At 41.1% G+C, this 21,219-nt stretch overlaps 2 protein-coding genes across 5 annotated transcripts in view; one reads left to right on the top strand and one right to left on the bottom strand.

Annotated features, from left to right (window-relative positions):
* The window catches only part of RASGRF2 (Ras protein specific guanine nucleotide releasing factor 2), a 287,125-nt gene extending 270,996 nt beyond the window's left edge, over positions 1-16,129 (bottom strand). For all 3 annotated transcript variants that reach the window (XM_004455898.5, XM_004455899.4, XM_004455900.5), the window contains exon 1: positions 15,287-16,129. In XM_004455898.5, the coding sequence (XP_004455955.2) occupies positions 15,287-15,574 (288 nt within the window). In that variant the 5' untranslated portion in view covers positions 15,575-16,129. The remainder of the gene's footprint in view (positions 1-15,286) is intronic.
* LOC131273219 (uncharacterized) overlaps positions 15,492-21,219 on the top strand; it is a 77,530-nt gene continuing 71,802 nt past the window's right edge. For both annotated transcript variants that reach the window (XM_058275441.2, XM_058275437.2), the window contains exon 1: positions 15,492-15,966. In XM_058275441.2, coding sequence (XP_058131424.1) covers positions 15,573-15,966 — 394 coding nt within the window. In that variant the 5' untranslated portion in view covers positions 15,492-15,572. The remainder of the gene's footprint in view (positions 15,967-21,219) is intronic.

The raw sequence follows: 21,219 nt of genomic DNA, 5'->3' as shown, positions 1-21,219 counted from the left end.
TTATTAAGCATCAGTATCCTTATCTGCAAATTAAAGAGTATAATGCCTTCTCACAGAGGTTGAGAAGATCAAATGAGCTAATGTATGTAACATGCTTAGCTCAGTGTTAACACAAAATTAGCATTCCATAAATAGGAGCGCTAAAATTGTATAACACAGACAATGTCCATTTAAAAAACCTAACAATTTAGTATCTGTGATGGTTAGGATATGTCAACTTGGCCAGGTAATTGTGCCCAGTTGTTTGGTCAGGCCAGCACTGGGCTAACTGTAATACAAGGGCATTTATGGGCTCTAGTTATCAGTGTGTTTACTGCACAGATAGCTGAGTGCCTCTATGATCAACCAGGGAGACTGCCATCAGCAATAAGTGATGTTTTATCCAATCAGTTGAATGCCTGATTTCAGCATTCAGAGAGAATTTCCTAGCTCGTCTTAGGGCAGCCAACATCTCCCAGAAACTCATCAAGGACCTTCATTGGACTTTCATCAGAGACCCTGGTTTGCAGCCTGCCTGCGGAACCTGGACTTGTGCATCCCCACAGTCACATGAGAGAATCGTATAAAATCTCACACTACAGCCTGGGAATTTCCTCCTGTCAGCCTTCATGTTACTCAAATGTGGCCAGTCTCGAAGCCAAACTCAGCATGTAAATGCAATGCCTTCCCCCCAGCGTGGGACAGGACACCCGGGGATGAGCCTCCCTGGCAACGAGGGACCACTATCAACTACCAACTGATGATGCAACTGGAAAATGACCTTATATGGAAGGTTCAATGCGGATCAGCAGAATATCCATGTCTACATAAAATACCATGACTTTAAAATGCTGTTTGACCTAAAGTAAGGGGGAAATGGAAAGGAGAAATGAGTTTATATGGCTACGAGTTTCTAAAAAAGAGTCTGGAGGCTGGCAGAAGGATTGCCCTCATGCACAACTGAGCAGAGTCAGAGAGACAGATAAAGCAGATACAACCCCCAGATATTGGTTCCTTTGAGGGCTAAAGAGACCCATGGGAGTTATGGTCATGGCCGATGGGGTTAACTACCAGGGCAGATGGCCCCTCTTTGGAAATGGTGCTTATGTGTGATGAATCTGGACTCAGATGGGATCTCCCTTCATAAGACTTTCATGCTAATGTGCTGGAGGTGCAGTTAATGTTGGGGTTTAAGATATATTTAGGGGATTTGAATCTCTGGACTGACAATGTGATAGCCAGGTCCTGAGCCTCAACAGACTCCAGCACCTACAATCTGATCTATTGGACTTACCACACTCAGCTAAGATGGAGTTGAAGAAGGACAAGCACCACACCATGGAGCCTAGAGTGATTACAACTGAAAATGGGAGGATTGCATCCAGCATCCATGTGGAATCTGAGCCTCCTCTTGACATAGAGGTGCAATGGACACAACCAATCCAATGTCCACATAGAAGAGGTGGCATTGGATTGGGAAAAGTGGACATGGTGGACGATGGGTATGGGGAAAGGCAGGAAGAGATGAGAGGTGGAGGCGTCTTTGGGACATGGAGCTGCCCTGGATGGTGCTTCAGAGATAATCACCGGACATTGTAAATCCTCACAGGGCCCACTGGATGGAATGGAGGAGAGTATGGGCCATGATGTGAATCATTGTCTATGAGGTGCAGAGGTGCCCAAAGATGTACTTACCAAATCCAATGGATGTGTCATGATGATGGGAACGAGTGTTGTTGGGGGGGGGAGAGGGGGGGTGGGGGGGGTGGGGTTGAATGGGACCTCATATATATATTTTTAATGTAATATTATTACAAAGTCAATTAAAAAAAAAAAATCTCACACTACAGATCCCTCCTGTTGATTCTGTTCCCTAAAGAACCCTGACTAACACAGTATACAAATGAAATAGTTCAATTTTTTTTTTTGAGGTAACAGTGGCCAGGGATTGAACCCAGGAGCTCATACGTGGGAACTGGCACTCGACGATGGTACCATTTGGCTTCCCTGAGTTGGCTTCTACATTTGTTTTGCTTCTTGTTGTTTGTTTTTTCAAGAGGCACTGGAAACCAAACCCAAGACCTCCCATGTGGGAGGCAGGCACTCAATAGTTTAAGCCACATCCACTCCCAGTTTAATATCATTTTGCTTTACTTTCTAAGAAGAGCTAGCTGACTTATGCCTACAGAAAGATAAGACTGCTTTCAATTAAACGTTCAAGTATCAAGTAAAATAAATGATAGATGACAGAGAAATATAAATAGATAGTAGATATGAGAAAATTATCAAAACACCAAAAAGCAAAGCTTAAACTAAATACACTGTATGAGGAAAGAAAATGGGATTCATATCTCTATGCCTTCAAAATAACACCTCACCACACAGTAGTAGTGGAGATAAACATCTGTAAAAATTTTATGACTACAAAATGATATTTTTATTTTGTTCAAAAATACAATATTCAAATATGCTTACAACAAAATTTATAAAATAAAAATTAGTTGTGATTTTACTTCTTGGTAATGTGTCATTACTGAACTAGAAATAATTAACAAATAAGTTTCCAGGAAAAAAATGATATAACTTTTCCACTGTTTTGAAAGGAGTTTCACACATTTTTGGATTCACTATTGAAACTCATTGTTAGTGGTAATAGCCAGGTAGAATATTGCACGCACACACACATACAACAGAGAACAATTACAAAAGCAGGAGATGATGAAAAAAATAACTGTTTGAGAGCATCAATGAGCTAACAGAACAGTCAAGACTTGCAGAGCTAAGTTCCATAACAGAAGGGAACTTAAGTAGCAAATTTGACATTCTGTGAAGCTTTTCCCTCTAAGACAGGGGTTTTTTATTCAATGGACCCCTTTGCCAGTCAGATGAAAACCATGGACCCCTTCCTAAGTCCACACTATACTGTGTATTACTTAATAAATATATCACACCTGCACCAACACATCCCCACAGGGATAATGTATTTTTGAATTTCAATTCAAGTTCACAGATGCCTACTTAAGAACCCCTGCTTTAAGGTATTTGCCAAAGTATTAGTCAGCCAAAAGGGTGCTGATGCAAAATACCAGAAATCTGTTGGCTTTTATAAAGGATATTCATTTGAGATAGAAGCTTACAGTTACCAAGCCATAAAGCATAAGTTACTTCCCTCACCAAAGTCTACTGTCATGTGTTGGGGCAAGATGGCTGCTGACGTCTGCCAAGAGTTCGGGCTCCTTGGGTTTCCCTCTTCCTGGGGCTCCATTTCTCTCTGGGATCGGCTGCTGTGCCCTCACCACAAGCCAACTGTAGATTATCAGGCAAATGTCTCTGTCTGTCTCTCTGGGACTGCTGCTATGTCTAAGGAGCCATCTCTATTCCTGTGTGTTCTTTTCCTATTTGTTCACTTCCCATGCTCCAACTCAAAACTCCCCACTGTATCCTTTGCCATGTCTTTTCTCTGTGAGTCCCCACCCCTTGACACCCTACTGACGTGGCCCAATCAAAGTCCTATCATAATTTAATTAATGAAAAGTGATACCTCTGTCAAATACCTTATTACAAACATAATCCAATAACTTTTTTGGAATGCATAAACAATGCCAAACTACTACAGCCAATTTATAGGTGTTACAGCACCAAGACGCTAAGAAGCAAAGCAGCAGCTAAAAGGCTGGGAACCTGCTGAGCTTTAGGCAGTCTCATGGGGTTGGAGAGACCAACGAGGATGGTTTGTATAAACATTCCAGAATTACAAATAGAACCCTGGGAAGGTGAGACTCTAGAAGTCAGAGAAAACTGAAAATAGCCATGCTCTCACAAAACCTAAATCCTAGGTTTAAAGCAGTTCAATCCCAGATTGGATTAAGGTAATATACCCCTGCACTCAATGTCTACAAGAAAGCAAAAGTGTATCTTCTCTGAAGAAAATTAACCTCATCCAGAGCCTCAAATTCTCTCTATGATTTGTTCCTACACACTGTCCAGGATTCAATAAAAAACGCAAGGCATGCAACAGATGGGTCCAAACAACCTTTTGAAAAGCAAATATTAACTTGCTGCTAAGTTCTTGTCAAGACTAAATGCCTGACCTATAGAGGACTTGTGACTCTCTGGCCTGAAATTCTCATTTTTAAAGTGGGACAACTGAGAATCAAGAACTAATAAGGTGGGAAGGGCCAAAATCTTACTTGATAATGGAAATGGTATATTAAAGAATATAACTGGTCTGACCTCAGTGGCATTTCAGTTTTATTTAAAAAAATGGCAGGTCTCCCTCTGGGGAAGACTTATCCTTTACTACCTAAATCAAAGCCACTGGCTCAAAGAAGTCCTCAATTCACAGAGGGTCCCTGAATTACTGGGCCTGGTTCACCATTAGATAGGCTAAGCTGAAACCCAATGGTGTCTGTTTGGGTGCCATGGCTATTAAGCTTCAGCAATAGCCACGCAACAAATACGGGCATAGTTAGCTCAGGGAACAAACCTCAGACTTTTGGGCTGTTGTACCTGGAAAACTATGTATTAAAAACTGGCGTATTGGGGAACGGATTTGGCTCAATGGATAGAGGATCCACTTACCAAATGGGAGGTCCAGGGCCTCCTGACCATGTAGTGAGCTGGCCCACATGCAGTGCTGATGCGCACAAGGAGTACCGTGCCACACGGGGTGCCCCCCGTGTAGGGAAGCCCCATGAACAAGGAGTACAACCCGTAAGAGAGCCGCTCCATGTGAAAAAAGCACAGCCTGCCCAGGAGTGGTCCCACACACATGGAGAGCTGACGCAGCAAGATGACACAACAAAAAGAGACACAGATTCCCAGTGCCACTGACAAGAATGCAAGCAGACAGAGAAGAACACACAGTGAATGGACACAGAGAGCAGATAATGGGGGGTGGGAGGAGAGAAATAAAAATTTTTTTTTTAAACTGGCATATTAAAGACATCCCTCTTTGGGGCAAAAAAAAATTTTCGAAACAAATCATGGCTGCTAGATGAACTGTTAGAGACAGTCATGTAGATGCCCGTGATAAGAGCTAGTTCTCTGATGGGACTAACTGGAATTAAGCTGGCGATGGAGGCAAACTCTGTTTCTAGTACAGAGGCTACCAATGTATGGCCGACTTGTGACTACTGTCAAAATCTGATCTGTCTCACAATGGAGAAGGCTGCATTGCCAGGGATTCTACCCATCCCTTACCTGGGCAGATTGGCCACATCAGAATATCAGTCCCCTCTCCAGGCTATCACTGCTGCCTCACTACCACTGACAATTTTTCAGGTTACTTGTCTATTGTCTGCAGCCACATCATTGAGGCCCTTGGAACAAATCTCTGCATTCAACAATGGCCTGATAACCTGACTCCCTCTCCCTCATTCCTCCCAGCCCCAAAGCCTCGGTAAGGGAGTGTGATCCTTGAATGAAGCTATCCTCTTGACCACTCCCAGGGTAATGATCAAGATGATCTCTTCCTGGAGTTGGGGGTGAAGGGATTGGTCACTGGGCATTTTATAGATCTATTTTGAAAGTTTAGGACTTCACTCCAACCACTCCTGGGCATGATGCATCTTCTTTCCTTAACAGTTCCCAGGTGGCAGCCTGGCCAAAAGGCTGAAAACTGAGTTCTGGTTAAGTTTTATCAAAGTTCCCTTGTCTCTCTTATAGTTGAGCATTCCAGATGACAGATGCAGGTACAGGTAGAGGGGACTGAAAAGCAGGTGAAGTTATAGCTGTTGTTATGGGACCCCCAGATTTTATGAAGGTGGAGGAAGAACATGGGAAGGGACACCTCAGACACTGGGGGGTGTGACAGATGGAGGAATTTTAATGCTTTTTAGTCTTTCAGTACAACCCCTGGAGTCTTCCTCCCAAAGGAAAACACCAGGTATAGCAATCTCTAACTACTGCAAGCATGTTCTACTGAACTTACTGCCGGGTCTTCTGTCTTCCATCTGTTGCTTTGCCCACAATTAAATCTGTCAGAGCAGCAGATGGCCTGACCTCCTGTACCTTCCACAGAAAACACCTCTAGATGATGTCCTCTTCTCCATTCAGTCCATGGGCAGACAAACCCCATAAAGAAAAAGAGAAATAACTTGTACTACCTTAACATTTGACGCTTCTGTTCATCAAAAGACACCTTTAAGAAAGCAGAAAGGCAAGCCAAAGTTGGGGAAAATATCTGAAATACATGAAATACAAAGGCTCCTATCTAAGATATATACTAGGATAAACAGCATGAAATTCTAATATTCAACTATTTTTAAACTACAGAAATGGAAGAATGGCAACTCATTCTATTTTTTTAAAACTCCTGCAAATCAATAAGATACACAATTCATTAATAAATTGGGCAAAAGTTTAAAAAGGCACTTCAAAAAAAAGAGGACAGGGAAACGTTTGTGGCTCAAGCAACTGGGCTCCTGTCCACCATATGTGAGGTTCAGGGTTCGATGCCTGGAGCCTCCTGATGAAGGCAAGCTGGCCCATGTGGCGAGCTGGCCCACACGGAGTGCTGGCCTGTGTGAAGCATTGTCCCGCACAGGAGTGCAGACCCATACAGAGAGCTGACGCAGCAAGATGACACAACAAAAAGAGACACAGAAGAGAGATAATAAGAGACACAGCAGATCAGGGAGCTGAGGTGGTGCAGGAGAATGATCACCTCTCTCCCACACTGGAAGGTCCCAGGATTGGTTCCTGGAGCCACCTAATAGAACACAAGCAGACACAGAAGAGCATATAGCAAATGGACACAGAGAGCAGACAAATAAATGTTTTTTTAAAAAAGGAGGACAATTGAATGGTAAGCACCTGAAAAGGTGATCAAACTCATTATTTATTAGGGAAAAGCAAATTACGACTAAAAAAAAGAAATACTACACACTCATTAGGATGCCTAAATGAGCGATAATACTAAGGGTTGGCAAGGATATAGAGCAACTGGAATTCTTATTGGTGGGAACACAAATTGGTATAATGAAAGACTCTTTCATTCCTGACTAGTCCAGTGTTTTGTCTGGCCCCAAAGTATGAGCTGGGCCAATCAGATTCTCTCACAGAAATATGAGACTAAAGATACTGAATGAATAAGAGATGCTGCAGTGGAAACTGAGGCAGGAAAAGGGGCAGGGGGGAAGAGTCAAATGCCAAGTCAGTGCCATGAAGGGCTTGGCCATCTGAAGCTGAGGAAACATTAGCCAGAAAGAAGCAGACGTAGTGAGGAAGCAAAAATGCACAAGCAGGTGGAAAAACAGATGAAGAAGTGGCAATATTCAAAGAATAACTAAGCCAGAATAAAGGCTGTCAAACACTACCCACCCTTACATAGTTTTACATTATCCCCTTCCCGCTGTCTACCACACACACATTATCAAGAAAACTTGAGTTACTATCTCCCTTGCAATGAGATCCTAAAGCAATCAACCATTAGACAGAAACTAACTAACCCTGTGAAAGTTTAGCAGTACTAGAAAAAAACAAACTACATATGTAGCCTTAGTAATTGCCTTAAAATTACACAGGCTAGCTGTTAGGTCTCAGAATTGATTTTGAAAGATGAATGAAAAAATTGGTTTATGGATGATGTCCTAAATATTGCAAACCTATGAAAAATACTGAATGAAAAGGAACATCAGTGGTATCAGAGGAGGATGCACTCTTCTTGGCTCTAAACAAGGCCGCTGCACAGCTGTTAAGACATTGGTTAATGGGAAACTTACTTGGCCCAGTGGTTAGGGCGTCCGTCTACCACATGGGAGGTCCGCGGTTCAAACTCTGGGCCTCCTTGATCCGTGTGCAGCTGGCCCATGCGCAGTGCTGATGCGTGCAAGGAGTGCCCTGCCACGCAGGGGTGTCCCCGGCATAGGGGAGCCCCACGCACAAGGAGTGCGCCCTGTAAAGAGAGCCGCGCAGCGCGAAAGAAAGAGCAGCCTGCCCAGGAATGGCGCCGCCCACACTTCCCGTGCCGCTGACGACAACAGAAGCGGACAAAGAAACAAGACGCAGCAAACAGACAGAGAACAGACAACGGGGGGGGGGGGGGGGGGGCGATTAAATAAATAAAAATAAATCTTTAAAAAAAAAAGACATTGGTTAAAGGAGTTGCACAAAGAAATTAAAAAAACCCTCAGTAAGAGAACCATCGATAACTTAATTTCCTCCAGAATGAGGTCAAATCATGAAAGCATCTTTACACCATGATCATGTTAAACTGACTTCAAAGTTTCACTTGTTTAGGATTTAACATACTAGAGTTTATTTAAAAGCCACCTTTCTGTCTTCACAACTACTGTGATGAGTTTTTTTCTTTATTACAGCATCAAAGAAACAAAAAGATAAATACCATTTTAATAACAAACATTACAACAGAAACACATTAGAAACTCCTTTCAGGACAGTGCTTTGTAGAGCTGCATCTAATACAACTTTCAGTGCCAAACAAGTGCTCTACCAGAAAAAAAAAGCCCTTATTTTGCAAGTGAAATAATATGATGCCTGGGACTTACTTTAAAATATTTCAGCAAAATAAAAAGAAGTTGCAGGGAAGGAAACATATACATCAGGAAATGGCAGAAAGTTGAAGATGGTTGAAGCTGGGTAATGGGTAGACTGGGAGTAGCCCAGAACTATTTTTTTGTGTGTTGGATTAAAAGTATTTTTTAAGAAGAAAGGAAGAAACAAACTTCCTACGTGATCCTATTAATGCAAACTAAAAGAAGAAAATGAAAGAAAACTTATGTAAGAAAGGGAAAAATACAAGCACTAGCTGACAAATGTGCTGACTCCTCAGCATGTACCAGCAGGCTCTGTCCTCTGAGCCTCACAACAAGCCCGTGAAGCAGGTACTGTCTTTACTTCATCTTACAGGCAGGGAAGCAGACTTAGAAAGGGAATATATCTGGTAAGTAGTAGGGCCAACACCGAACCCCACACGGTATCACACATGCTACATTCCCCTGACCTGGAAACTAATATTCTTAGATTTAAAAGAAAGCAAATCCACATTGGATATGAGTGGCCTCCTATTACTATGAATCACTGACAGCATCTCATCATGACTTCTTTCCAAATGAGTTATGATGTTATAATGCACCTTAGACCAGGGTACCACCTTCCCACTCCCATATCTCCAACCCCAGGAAACCTTCTAGCTTTCAGAAAGTTCTTCTCCCCACACGGCTAGCCTATTTACATTATTCACACAAATAGCATGTGTTCATCGACCAGTTCAGGAAATGAATCAGGCATATTCTAAACGAAATCAGACAGAAACAGAATAAAACATTCCAGGAAACCTGAAAATAATGCAAAGTACCACTAATCAGAATTCTGCAGTTTTCAGTCATCATGGGTCTCAGCACTGGCACCTTGACAAGTGTGGGAAGAGCTAATAAAAGAAATTGTGGCCTATACTTTTTAAAATAAAGCACTGAAAGATCAATAAATTTTATTCTTACATATAGCCCATTTTGCCTTGCTTTTGTACATCATTTTACTTGCATGTTCTCAGATCTTACAGGAATTCTAACGTTCATTAACTTACTCTATTCTGATGCTATAAATTATCCCAGAGCTTTCTGTCACATTTCTTCCTTTGCAAATGAAAAGAAAATAAATGGGATAGTATTTAAATAAACACAAATAAAACTTAAACGTGTTAATTTTTTCTGCCCTTTTCCTAATAGCGTATTGTATTGTATACAGCATTTTGTAGTCACTGTCAGGAATTTTAGGAAAATTATTTTGAGTTCTTAATTTTTCAATAAATTGAAAAGTTTCCAAGTGCCAGTAAAAAGGACAACTCTAAAGCCAATGGTTTCTTAAAAAAACAAAAAAAAGTCACTCGGGGTTTTTTTAGATATACACAGAAACATATTTAAATTCCTCAGGCAAAAATGCTAAAATTTAACTTAGGTAGAGGCAAATTAAAGAATTCATAACTTCTCAACCTGCTAAAATTTTAAAGTTACTCCAATGGAAATGTAATGAATAATTTAGAATAATGGTTCATTTTTAGACTGACTGCCAAATGTTATAAAATAGCCAAACATTTACCACAATGCTATATTGATACTTAACAAATATTTCTTGTTTCATCTAAATATTAACTACAATTTTACTCTTCATAGTTTTGAACTAAGATTAACTTATTCAGATATTAATTTACTCTGTGAATAATTTAACAGAATCATTACACAACTTGGTTTATTGAAAAATAAATCTCCACCAACTATAGACATACTGGATTTAAATTTCACATCTTAGAATATTAATGATACAAATAAAAATCTACCAATTTCAATATATATAGCTGCATAGCAAATGCTAAATATTTAATGGTAGAGGTAACAGACTTAATTTACTATACACACATATCCCTTTTTTCTAAGACAAATGAAGAGGCTTAACAAACAAAAGCACTTTAATATTGTAAAAATTAGGATTTAAGACCTACATAAATCCATATTTTTATCAATATGACTTATTTAATTACAAAACAATCTTAAAACTAAGTTTTCCTATTCTACCAAATTAAAATTATATTGACTGTAGCATATCTATAAGTAACATTGAAAAATGTAGACAAAAACCTAAAAATAATACAATTCTATCAAATAGATAGTAATATCGACAATTGTTTTAACAAACTACTAACCGTCACTTGCTAAAACCAGAACATTTAGTTATCATGTACACTTTAGGCCTTATCTTCAGGCAGTGAAAGGAAAATAATATCTCTACATTTTTATTGTTAAAGAAGGAAAAATTATGTCTATCTCACTATACTTTCCACCATTTAATAGTTCATTTAGCTGTCATTTATTAAAATCCATGGAAAATGCATTTTTACATACATCTGTCACATCAAAGATGAATTTCTCTATGTTTAATTCTTAACATTGAGTACAATAATCTAAAGTAAAGTGTAGTATAGCCAAAATTACAATAACTAAATTTTGCTAATTCATAAGGTTTTTTTCTTCATTTCATTTTAAATGGAAAACCAACTGCAAACTTTAAGTAATAAACCATTTCTGTTCCTCAAATTATATAGCAAAATTTCTAATAATACTTAACACACGGCTTTATTCCATTTTCCCTATTTTCATATTCAATAAACAAAGGTTAAAAAGAAAATATTGAGCTGGCTGCTTTACATCAACTAAATATGATCTGAAACAAGGATCCACCATGCATACTCCTCATCCTCCACAAATATTTCAAGGTTTGCATGTAGCTCTGCCTAATTCAATAAAATGACTAAATCTCTGTTGGTGGTCAAATTAAGAAGGCTAAAGTGACTGGTTAATAATGATGTGATGGGGAAATCACTTAACCTTTAATCCCTTTAAATTTTAAAGTTTAAAATTAAATTGACATGTTTAATTCTGCACAAATAAAACAAGTATCCATTACTTTAAACCCCTGGATCAAAGGAGATATTTTCCCACAAAACAAATGACATCAAATCATATAAAACACTTATTCTTACCAAGAAAACAGGAATGAATATGGTTTTGTTGCTATACAACTCTTCTAAAGCAGGCAAGACAGATGCATCTACTTAAACCAGATGAATCAGGGTGTGTACTTTCACCATAAATGCAAATATTTTTAAAGGTCCTCCACTGAAGTAAATGGATGTCATGTAAAATTATTTGATGCAAAACAATTCCCACCTTTTTGAAAACGTAATTGCCTGTGATTGTATTTCTCAAGACTGTAACTGTCCTTTAAATAGCTTTTAAAGAGACATAGAAATAAGTAAAACAATGATTCATACACTACAATCCCAACCCCCATCTCACTCAGATTTGCTAGTTCTTGAAGTTTAGCAGATTCAAATAATGTCCCCTTAGTATGGGAGCTCATCAAAATTATTTAGTCTTCATATTTGGAGGTGGTACTTCGATCATCTTCTCAGAACTCTTGGTGCCTCAGTGGTCGGATAGGCAAAAATGAAAAAAATAGTACCTATTTCCAAGAGCTGAAGCAAGTTTCAAATTAGAGGAAATAACGTAGGATAACACTGCAAGCAGAGAGCCTGGCACACAGAAGGTACTTCTAAATGCAAGAGTTCCCTTTTCCTTGAAATACCTTCACCTGGAAGAAAAGGCAAGTTTTTCATCTTCTGCAAATGGAACCTTTTTAGAAAGAGGTACACACAGACACATTTTTGAGAAAAGGAACAGTTTCACTTTTTTAAAAAAATATGATTTTAAACTGAACTCATTTTGATTATATTACTCCCTGGGAAGTAGCCACTGCCACCAAGAGGGCCCAGCAATCTCCCAAGGGCTTATCTGCAAAGCAATAAAAAAAACGGAGCAAAGCCCCTTCAACCTAGGCATATCTGAATGTGAAACACACCTTTCTCTTTTCTGCTTAACTGGAAGCAGTTTAAAATAGTCGAAGTGCTAAAAAATTTTAAAAACTTTTCTTGGTTTCAACCAACTTACTTTGAGTTACTTACTTCAAGTAGAGTTATAGGTGATTTTCTCTTTTAATTGGCCTAGAAACACAATTAGAATAAAAATTTTTGAAGAAGTTGAATTTAATCTTCTACTAATGATTAGAGGCAAGAATTTCATCAACTTTTGTTAACTGTCAATGGCTTGAAAGGTTGCAGCCCTCCAATGTGAAAAAGAATGTTTCTGTCTGAGGCAATGATGGTTACCACAGGTTTACACAACTGTTGCTCTGACTCATTTATCAGACTATCCACTTCAATCACCGGCTGGTCTTTAGCTTCACAATATAGTATTTATTACAGAAAATGGTAATCTTTAAATTTTGTGAAATTTTCACATCCTCAACACAGCACAAAATTCACACTGTTACAACCTAAGAAACATGATGAAACACTAACTGGAAAACAACTGGAAATCAGCTTGTTCAAATCCTTAATTTTTACATGTTAGGAAACAGTTTCAAAACATTAAGAAATTTGCCCCTGAAAACTTGGCAGAAGAGAACCACTGTGCCTCTCTAAGTCTTGTTTTATGTTGTCTTATGTCATGCCCTAACCTTCATTCTGTTTATGGGGTTGATGGAGACAGTTATCTGGACACTTCTCCAAAACAAACACGGAGAAGCAGACCTTGACACTCGGCCACTGCTATCGCTTCACATCCATCCTCAATCTCCTGTCCACGTCAGTTTTGCAGGTCTAAGCATCTCAAAACTTAAGGTGATGGGAGCACATGGGCAACACAAATTACCTAAAAAATAACCAAACTGTAGAGTTAAGGAAGAATGTTTCTCCTTTGTTTCTTCTCTTTCCAGTTCCCTCTTAGCTCCTCCAGCATAGCCAGACAGGCAGTGGTAGAGATTTCATCAGTCTGTTAAGTTTACCCAAGTCACAGAAGCATGCCTAACACAAGACAGAATTTGGGAGGTTTCCTAAAACAAATCCTAATCCATTCTAGGTTGCTTGCTTCTCTATGTCTTTGTTTTATCTGCAAACACCAAAGGTTTTCATTCCGAACCTCTTAGGAATATATAAAATGAGAACTACTCATACTTGTATCATCATAAAAAGAGAAAAAAACTTCTCTACAACCTAAGTAACATACCTCCTTAGGACTTCTATTAGAAGGGAGTCAAACTATTTAGAAGTTACATTTATTTATTAAAGTGTAGTTTAAAGAAAACTATTCTGAAGATAAAAGTCCAGATATTTTCCAGATAACAGATAAAGCACCCACGTAAGATGTAACAGGTAAGTAACAACTACCTGCCCTAGATTTTTAAAAAAGTATTTCATGATAAGAGTATAGCTATGAAGGGAACAAATAGTTTGGAATTAAGGCAACGATATCTATTCAGGGTAATTTAAAGTAACCTATTTTATTTTTCACATAGTAACATTTAAGCTTCTATTCATTTGGCTCCTGTGGAGGTCTGAAAATGCATGCCTTTTTAAAAAATCCCACCGTAAAAGAGAAAAAACTTGCTCCTCCCAATTTAAATTCTAAAATGCATGAATTGAAATTTATGCTTATATTCCTAGTATCTAAATCTACAAAGTTGGAAATCAGCTTTTTAAATGACCCTCAATGTGTCCTCAAAAGCCAAAGGAAGTGTTTTTTAAATTTGGATTTATTAACTTCATAACAATTTATTCAGTAAAGTGTGTTAATGGTTTATAGGGAAACCAATTCAGAAAAAAAAAAATCAAACTTCTGGGTGATCTTGTTTTAACTCCTCTCAATTTTACACCCTGTTATATGAGCCCCCAAGGAGCAGGCAGGCATCTTATTCACCCTTCACTCGCAAGCACCTCCCACAGCCACCACCCAGGGATTTGCAGTTGATGTCTGACTTGCACAGAAAATTCAGCTGCGAAAATTTTATGCAAAAGCAAAGACAATCAGCCTCTTTTTTTCAAGGTGGAAATCTAGAAGTAGAGTGAGAACATTTAGAAGCGTAAAATTGGTCTGTTTTCACTTTAATGACCAAATGGTGATTGGAGGAAAAAACACACACAAATTTCACATTTTGCAGGAGTGAGGAGTGAGGTGGGGGTGCTAAACCTAGAGGATTATTATTTACCTAGAGTGAGCACACAGCAAAACTAATAAAACTGTAACTCAGAATAAAAGGGTCTCATTCATTTTCAAAGCACTCATTTAAAAATACACAGAAGCGTTCTTTAAAATGATCGCATTCTTTAAACATGGCAAGAATGTGGCTACCAAATATTAACCCTGGGGAATAGAATACACATTTACCTTCATAATTACACCCAACAGGTCAAATGTTAGCAAGGTAAACTGACATAAACCACAAAGACTGATGGAAAAGGGATGAACACCAACTTAAACTGCCTGTCAGCCTCCGGACACAAGAGCCCCACGTGCCGCCTGCACAGCCAGCGATCAAACACCGCAGGTAACGAAACCTACAAATACCAGTCGAGAAAGGGAGAAGCCAAAGTTTTCCAAATAAGTTAGTTCGTCTTGCCCATCTAAATCCAACAGGTGTCAACACATGTCACCATACACAATCCTTCCGAGCAAGGTCTAGAAAAGCAATGGAAGGTTAGCAGTGAAGCTCAAACGACCCGACTTCTGTCTGGGTCAAGGAACAAATAAAGCCAAGCAGCTATTAAGCCGATCACACCGAGCGGAGCAAGGCAGGGACGCGGAACCAAGATGGGATAGAACCCCTGTTAGAAGATGGGGAGACAAGTGGAAATGTCCTGGGAACATTCCGAAGGAAACCTCGGGTCCCTGAGCTCGGCGAAGCCTCCGGGTCCCCGGCCAGAGGCAGAGAAACCCTGGGGGGAAGCCGACAATACCTGCTTGTCCAGCGCGTCTCGGGTGCCGCCCGGCCCGGTGCCGGTCCTGGGTGGTGCGGGCGCCCGCTCGCAGCTGCAGCCCTCCAAGAGGTACATGCCCGCCGGGCGTCCGCTCTGCTCGCCCTCGAAGTAGAAGAGCACATTCTGGTAGAGGGCGAACCACTTCTCGTGCCAGCGGCTCGCCTCCGCCGCCTTCTTGCTCAGGAAGCCGCGCTTGGTGCCCTCCTTGCGCGCCAGGAAGGCTAGGTACAGGGCGTGCCCCTCGTTGTAGCGCACGCTCTTCTGCATGGTGAGGGCGCGGGGCGCGCTCGGGCCGCCGGCGGCTTCACCGTGGTCTCGAGGACATTGCCAGGTCCGTTTCCCCGAGGGAGTGGCCCGTCCCGTCCGGGCTGGGGAAAGGACGTCCCCTTTCCCGACCGAGCGCGCAGGGCACCCGCCGCTCTCCCGGGCGCGGCGCCGCTTGGGCGGGCAAGTTCTCGCCCCAACCGCCGCCCTCCCGGCTCAGCCAAACCCCCGGGCTCCACACGCCGGGATGCAATGTGACACCGTGAGAGCACCGCAGCCGGACGCTGCTTCGCCCAAAGTTGCGGGAGCCGCGTCCCAGTGGCGGGCTGGGGTGGCGAGACGCACGGCTGCCGGCAGAGGACCGTCCTCCGGCAATGTGCTCCAGGAGACAGAAGGTAAAACGTCACGTGGGAGACCAGCCCTAATCGGCCTGGAGGGCGATTTAAAGGGCAAAGTCGGCGCGGTGGTGGCTGCGGCGGCGCAGCCCGCTCAGCCTGGCGCGCGTCTCTCCTTCCGCCCGCGGAGGCTTGGCCGCCGCCTCTGCTCCCGCGCGGGGATAATGCAGATAGGGGGGAGGTTGACGCTTGCGGCGCAGCACACACGCGCACTCGCACAGAGCGCGCACACTCACAACTCGAACACACGTACACACACAAATACATTAACACAAATGCATACACAAATGTATACACAATACATTCTCACAAATACACTCATCCAAGGCACACTCATACACACAGAATACAAATGCATACATTGTGCACACTCATATATACCTAAATACATTCACACAAGTATATACAACGTGCACATTCATACCCAGAAAGATACATTATATACACACAAATACAACGTGTATTTGTTGTATTTGTGTTGACATTGTGTTAATGCATTAAGACAAATAGACAACACATCCTCATGCACATAAATACGTATATAGAGACTGAGACACAAAAATATACAATAGCATGCACAGAGATATACAACACACAGGTAACTACATGCACACAACACACACTCATCCAAAAACACTTGTGCATACACACACAACTGACACTCATGCAAACACTCAAACTCACACACAACTTACACACATGCACACATTTACACTCAATGCCACGTCATACATATATTCACACACTGATATAGTCATTCATACACACAACTCAAATCCATACTCAGGTAAACACACAATACACATTCACACATTTACACAAACAGCACACAAGTGCACATTCATCACACATATACAGGCAAATACTAATCATGCACATGCACACACATACACATTCACTGACAGAAGAATGCACATGTCCCAAATACATGCAAATACACACTCATACTCGAAAACTCACACACATACAAATACATATTCTCGCACACTTTCACGAACCTACTCACAGTGCTCACACATCACACTCCTACACTCCCACTCATCCACGAATAAGTTTCCAGGGCAGTGAGGGGGGTGGAGTCACAGGTGGCTTTGCATAAAGGGCAGCTTGGCTTTTCCGTGTATACCTGTACCTTAATTTAAAAAGGCCTGGGAAGCTTAATAAGAATAACCCTTCTGGTCCCAGGAAGGGAGTACTTGTGGTTCCCTCTCAATGCCCTTGACTTTACAGGACTAAGATAAAAGAAATTAAATTTTAAGCAAGGAGTTTTAAACCTGGAGAAAACACTCAGAGGAGATGGGGCAGAACTGTCCCCAGAAGCCACGCTGTCATAGAGTGCTTACCAGGTTCCCTTCCTGGGACTGGACTTCATTTGATTAACAAATCTTGCAGGTATGGCGGCCACAAAGCCAAGACCCCTGCTATAAAATATAAATGGAAACAAATTATTTACCAGAGGCTGCCAGAGAAAGCTAGCGAAACCTCCAGAGATTGCCAAGAGTGCTATACACATTTTTTATTCCCCTTAATTACATACCATAAAAGTGGCTTGTTCAAAGTGTTTATTATTAAAAGTAAAAAATAATAAAAAGGCTTTGTGGGCCGTGAATCTTCACCTGTCTTCTACCTCTGGTCGTGTGTTCATAAATCAGTAGCCCTGGGGCTCTGTTTTATAAGTACCGTTTTTGTAGAATATTTTAATTCTGCATCACTCAGGAGCTGAATGGGTTTTTTTTTCCAATTTTATCTTTTTAAGAAATCTTTCACTCTTAAAAAATATATACTAGGAAAATTGCCATTTTGAAATTACAGCGTGTGAACAGTGATTGTTTCTCTTTACATATTTTTAAATATATAAAGGACAACACGGCTAATTTGGCTTAATCTAACTGGGAACTTGCATTATTCTTTAGAGAAAATATAAGTATAGAGATAATAAGTAAATGTGAACAACATTATGAACCCAATTCTAGATGCAGGCGAGATGACAATTGCCTCAGGGGGCCTTTTATTTCCTTCTCTGTGGTCCAATCCCTGCTCTATGAACCATAAGCAATTTGACATCTGTATAGCTGATGAGCTCCATTTTTTAAGGGGAAGCGATTAAGGGTGTAAATTCAGTGCAAAATACAATTTCACAATGAGTATTTGAACCTTCAAGCCCTTGTCTTGAAAGACTGTTGTCCCTATTAAGAAATGTCTATGGTGTTAAGGCTAATTTCAGGGCTGACATCCTCAGTCTTCTCCGCCTCTTGTCCAATATCACTTCCCACCATGTAAGCAGAGTAGCCATTATATCCCACCACCACCAACCCCACCCCCCCACACACCCCCCAACAGTGAAGGAAAGGTGCTCTTGGTTTCCTCCAAAATTTGGTTCATGACCATTGTGGCTGCTAATTATGGAAATTCACTTCAACAACTCTACTGATTAGCTCTTTATAGCCTCAACACTCTGTTTAGGTGGTATAGAAGATATAGAGGAAAGACCTTGACTTTGTTCCTGCTGAGCTCAATAGTCCATTAAGAATAGAAGGTAATATTTAGGAGTTTCTTCTCACCAGACCGTCTGCTTCTCAAAGGCAATGGCTGCCTCCCTCATCCCTGCAGTACCTGATACCAGAGCTTATTTGCAGTAGTCACACAATGATTCTTAAAATTTTTCTAATTTCATATAATTTGGTCTTTGGGTTGTTAAAGAGGACACAAACGTGCAAATATTAGAGCATTCTGCAGGACTGTGAGAGATAGGAACAAACAGAAATCCCTGGACAGTTAAGAGAAGCTATTTCCAGTGATTGTCTGATGGTGTCTGTGGGCCTTGGCCTCCTTCATTCTTATGAAAACAGCATCCCTGAAATGGTGCCATCCCAAAACACAAAAGGGCCAGCAGGTTATGTAAATGAGAATGCTTTTTCTCAGCTGATCAAACAGGTTGGGGAAAAGAGAGACCTGCAAGTGGGTGGGAACAAGCCCTTCCCTGAATTCACTGTTTTCCCCTCCGTGATTCTTTCCTGAAGAGGCCAACTGAAGTTTTTTGAGGGCAACAAAACATTTTTCACTGATAACAGTGAAAGCATCCTCTTTGTCCTTTTCCAGGCAACTTAAGAGGAAAAAATAGCAATGAGCTGCCCTATCTGAAAGCCCTCATTGCTATTGTAGAGGGATAATTTGACTAAAAAATGAAGGAGGGAGAGAGTGGAAGGGAGAAAAGGCGGAAGTGAGCAAAGGAAGGGGGGAAGAGAAATTGCATCTGAGTTGTCTAAAGCCGTTAACACGGGTGGGGTAGGGGAAGAAGAGTTGGGGGGTGGGATTCTGATTCCCCAAGTATAGAACCTAATCTACAGCTTTTCCAAATCTCAAACTCATGTCTTATCTTTCAGATATAGAACGTAGGTTTTAATTTCTTTGCTTTCCCTAAACTTTGCTTTTTTTAGTATAATTTGAAAGTGCTGCATGAGTTTCTGCAATGCCTTCTCCCTCTATTTTCTATAATTCAGAAATACCTGGGAACCAGTCCTTGGAGAGTGATTGTTCATGCAAAGCCAAGGTATTACCAAAATCCTTTCCTTGGCCTGACAAGATCATGCCAGGAACTGTCGTTTTGATGGCTTGTAGCTGTAGAAACAAGTGCATTTTAAAACATAGGCACACTAAGAATCCCAGTCTGATTCTAAATGACACGTTATCATCTCCTGCACATATTAACTTCTGTATGGTCCCTTGATAATTAGCAAACCCTGGTTCTCTCCCTCCTATGTAAACCTAAAAGGATTATCCTTTCCTCCTTTCCACTATTTGTTATTTTCATGAATGGGAACTTCTCATTTACAAAATGCAAAACACATAATGCTAGACTCTATTACTTGTTGCTAATAAAATTTTCCCATTTATCTGGTATTCTTAGGAAGTATAATTCTCCCTATTTATTGTTCTGAATAGCCAGGGCTTGCCCTTCAAGCACCAAAGCTATGAGTTACACACCCCTACCTTCTGAGAAGTGAAGCTAATTTGGCATCGTTTTTTTGGGAGTGTTTTAGTCAGCCAAGGGGGTGCTGATTCAATATACCAGAAATCTGCAGGCTTTTAAAAAGGGTGTTTATTGGCGGCAGACTTAGCCCAGTGGTTAGGGCGTCCGTCTACCACATGGGAGGTCTGTGGTTCCAACCACGGACCTCCTTGACCCGTGTGGAGCTGGCCCACACGCAGTGCTGATGCGCGCAAGGAGTGCCCTGCCACGTAGGGGTGTCCCCTGCGTAGGGGAGCCCCATGCGCAAGGAGTGTGCCCCGTAAGGAGAGCCGCCCTGCGCGAAAGAAAGTGCAGCCTGCCCAGGAATGGCACCGCACACACGGAGAGCTGACAAACAAGATGACGCAACAAAAAGAGACACAGATTCCCATGCCACTGACAACAGAAGTAGACAAAGAAGACGACACAACAAATAGACACAGAGAACAGACAACTCAGAGGGGAAGGGGAGAGAAATTTTTAAAAAATAAAAATAAAAAGGGTGTTTATTTGGGGTAGAAGCTTACAGTTACCAGGCCTTAAAATGTAAGTTACTTCCCTCATCAAAGTCTGTTGCCATGTGTTGGAGCAAGATGGCTGCTGACGTCTGCCAGGGTTCAGGATTCCTGGATTCCTATCGCCCTGGGACTCATTGGACTCATTTCTCTGGGACTCATTTCTCTCCAGGCTCAGCTGCTCTGCTTCTCTCTGTGCTTACTTCCCAGGCTTCAGCTCAAAACTCCCAACTCTGTCCTTTGCCATATCTTTTATCTGTGAGTCCCTGGGGAGTCAATGCCCTACTGACATAGCCAAATCAAAGCCCTAATCATGATTTAATCAAGTAAAAGTGAAACCTTGGACAGACCAGTTTACAAATATAACCCAATATCTATTTATGGAATTCATAAAGAATATCAAACAGCTATAGGGGGAGTGTTTTTGTTGATATTTTAAATGATGATTTAAGGTCACTATTCAAAACTATCTCAGGGCTGCATCAAGGTAGTTTTTAGCCTGTACTTTTTTGAGCAAATTAGAAAAAAACACACTGTCTGGGAGAATGGATTAGGGAAAGGCTCTGTCATCTTATAACCCTGAGAAACCTGAACTTGGTAAGTGAATGACCCATTGATATGGAAAAAAAAAAAAAAAGCCATCCCTCTCCCTCTGGATAGATGCAGCTCTGTGCAGGGAGCCCACCTGCACAGGTGACATGGCAGCCTGCACTCTGTGCCTTCATTAAA

Source organism: Dasypus novemcinctus, chromosome 2 (genome assembly GCF_030445035.2).
Source record: "Dasypus novemcinctus isolate mDasNov1 chromosome 2, mDasNov1.1.hap2, whole genome shotgun sequence".
NCBI classification, from domain to species: Eukaryota; Metazoa; Chordata; class Mammalia; order Cingulata; family Dasypodidae; genus Dasypus; species Dasypus novemcinctus.
This window is presented reverse-complemented; position numbering and strand designations above follow the sequence as displayed.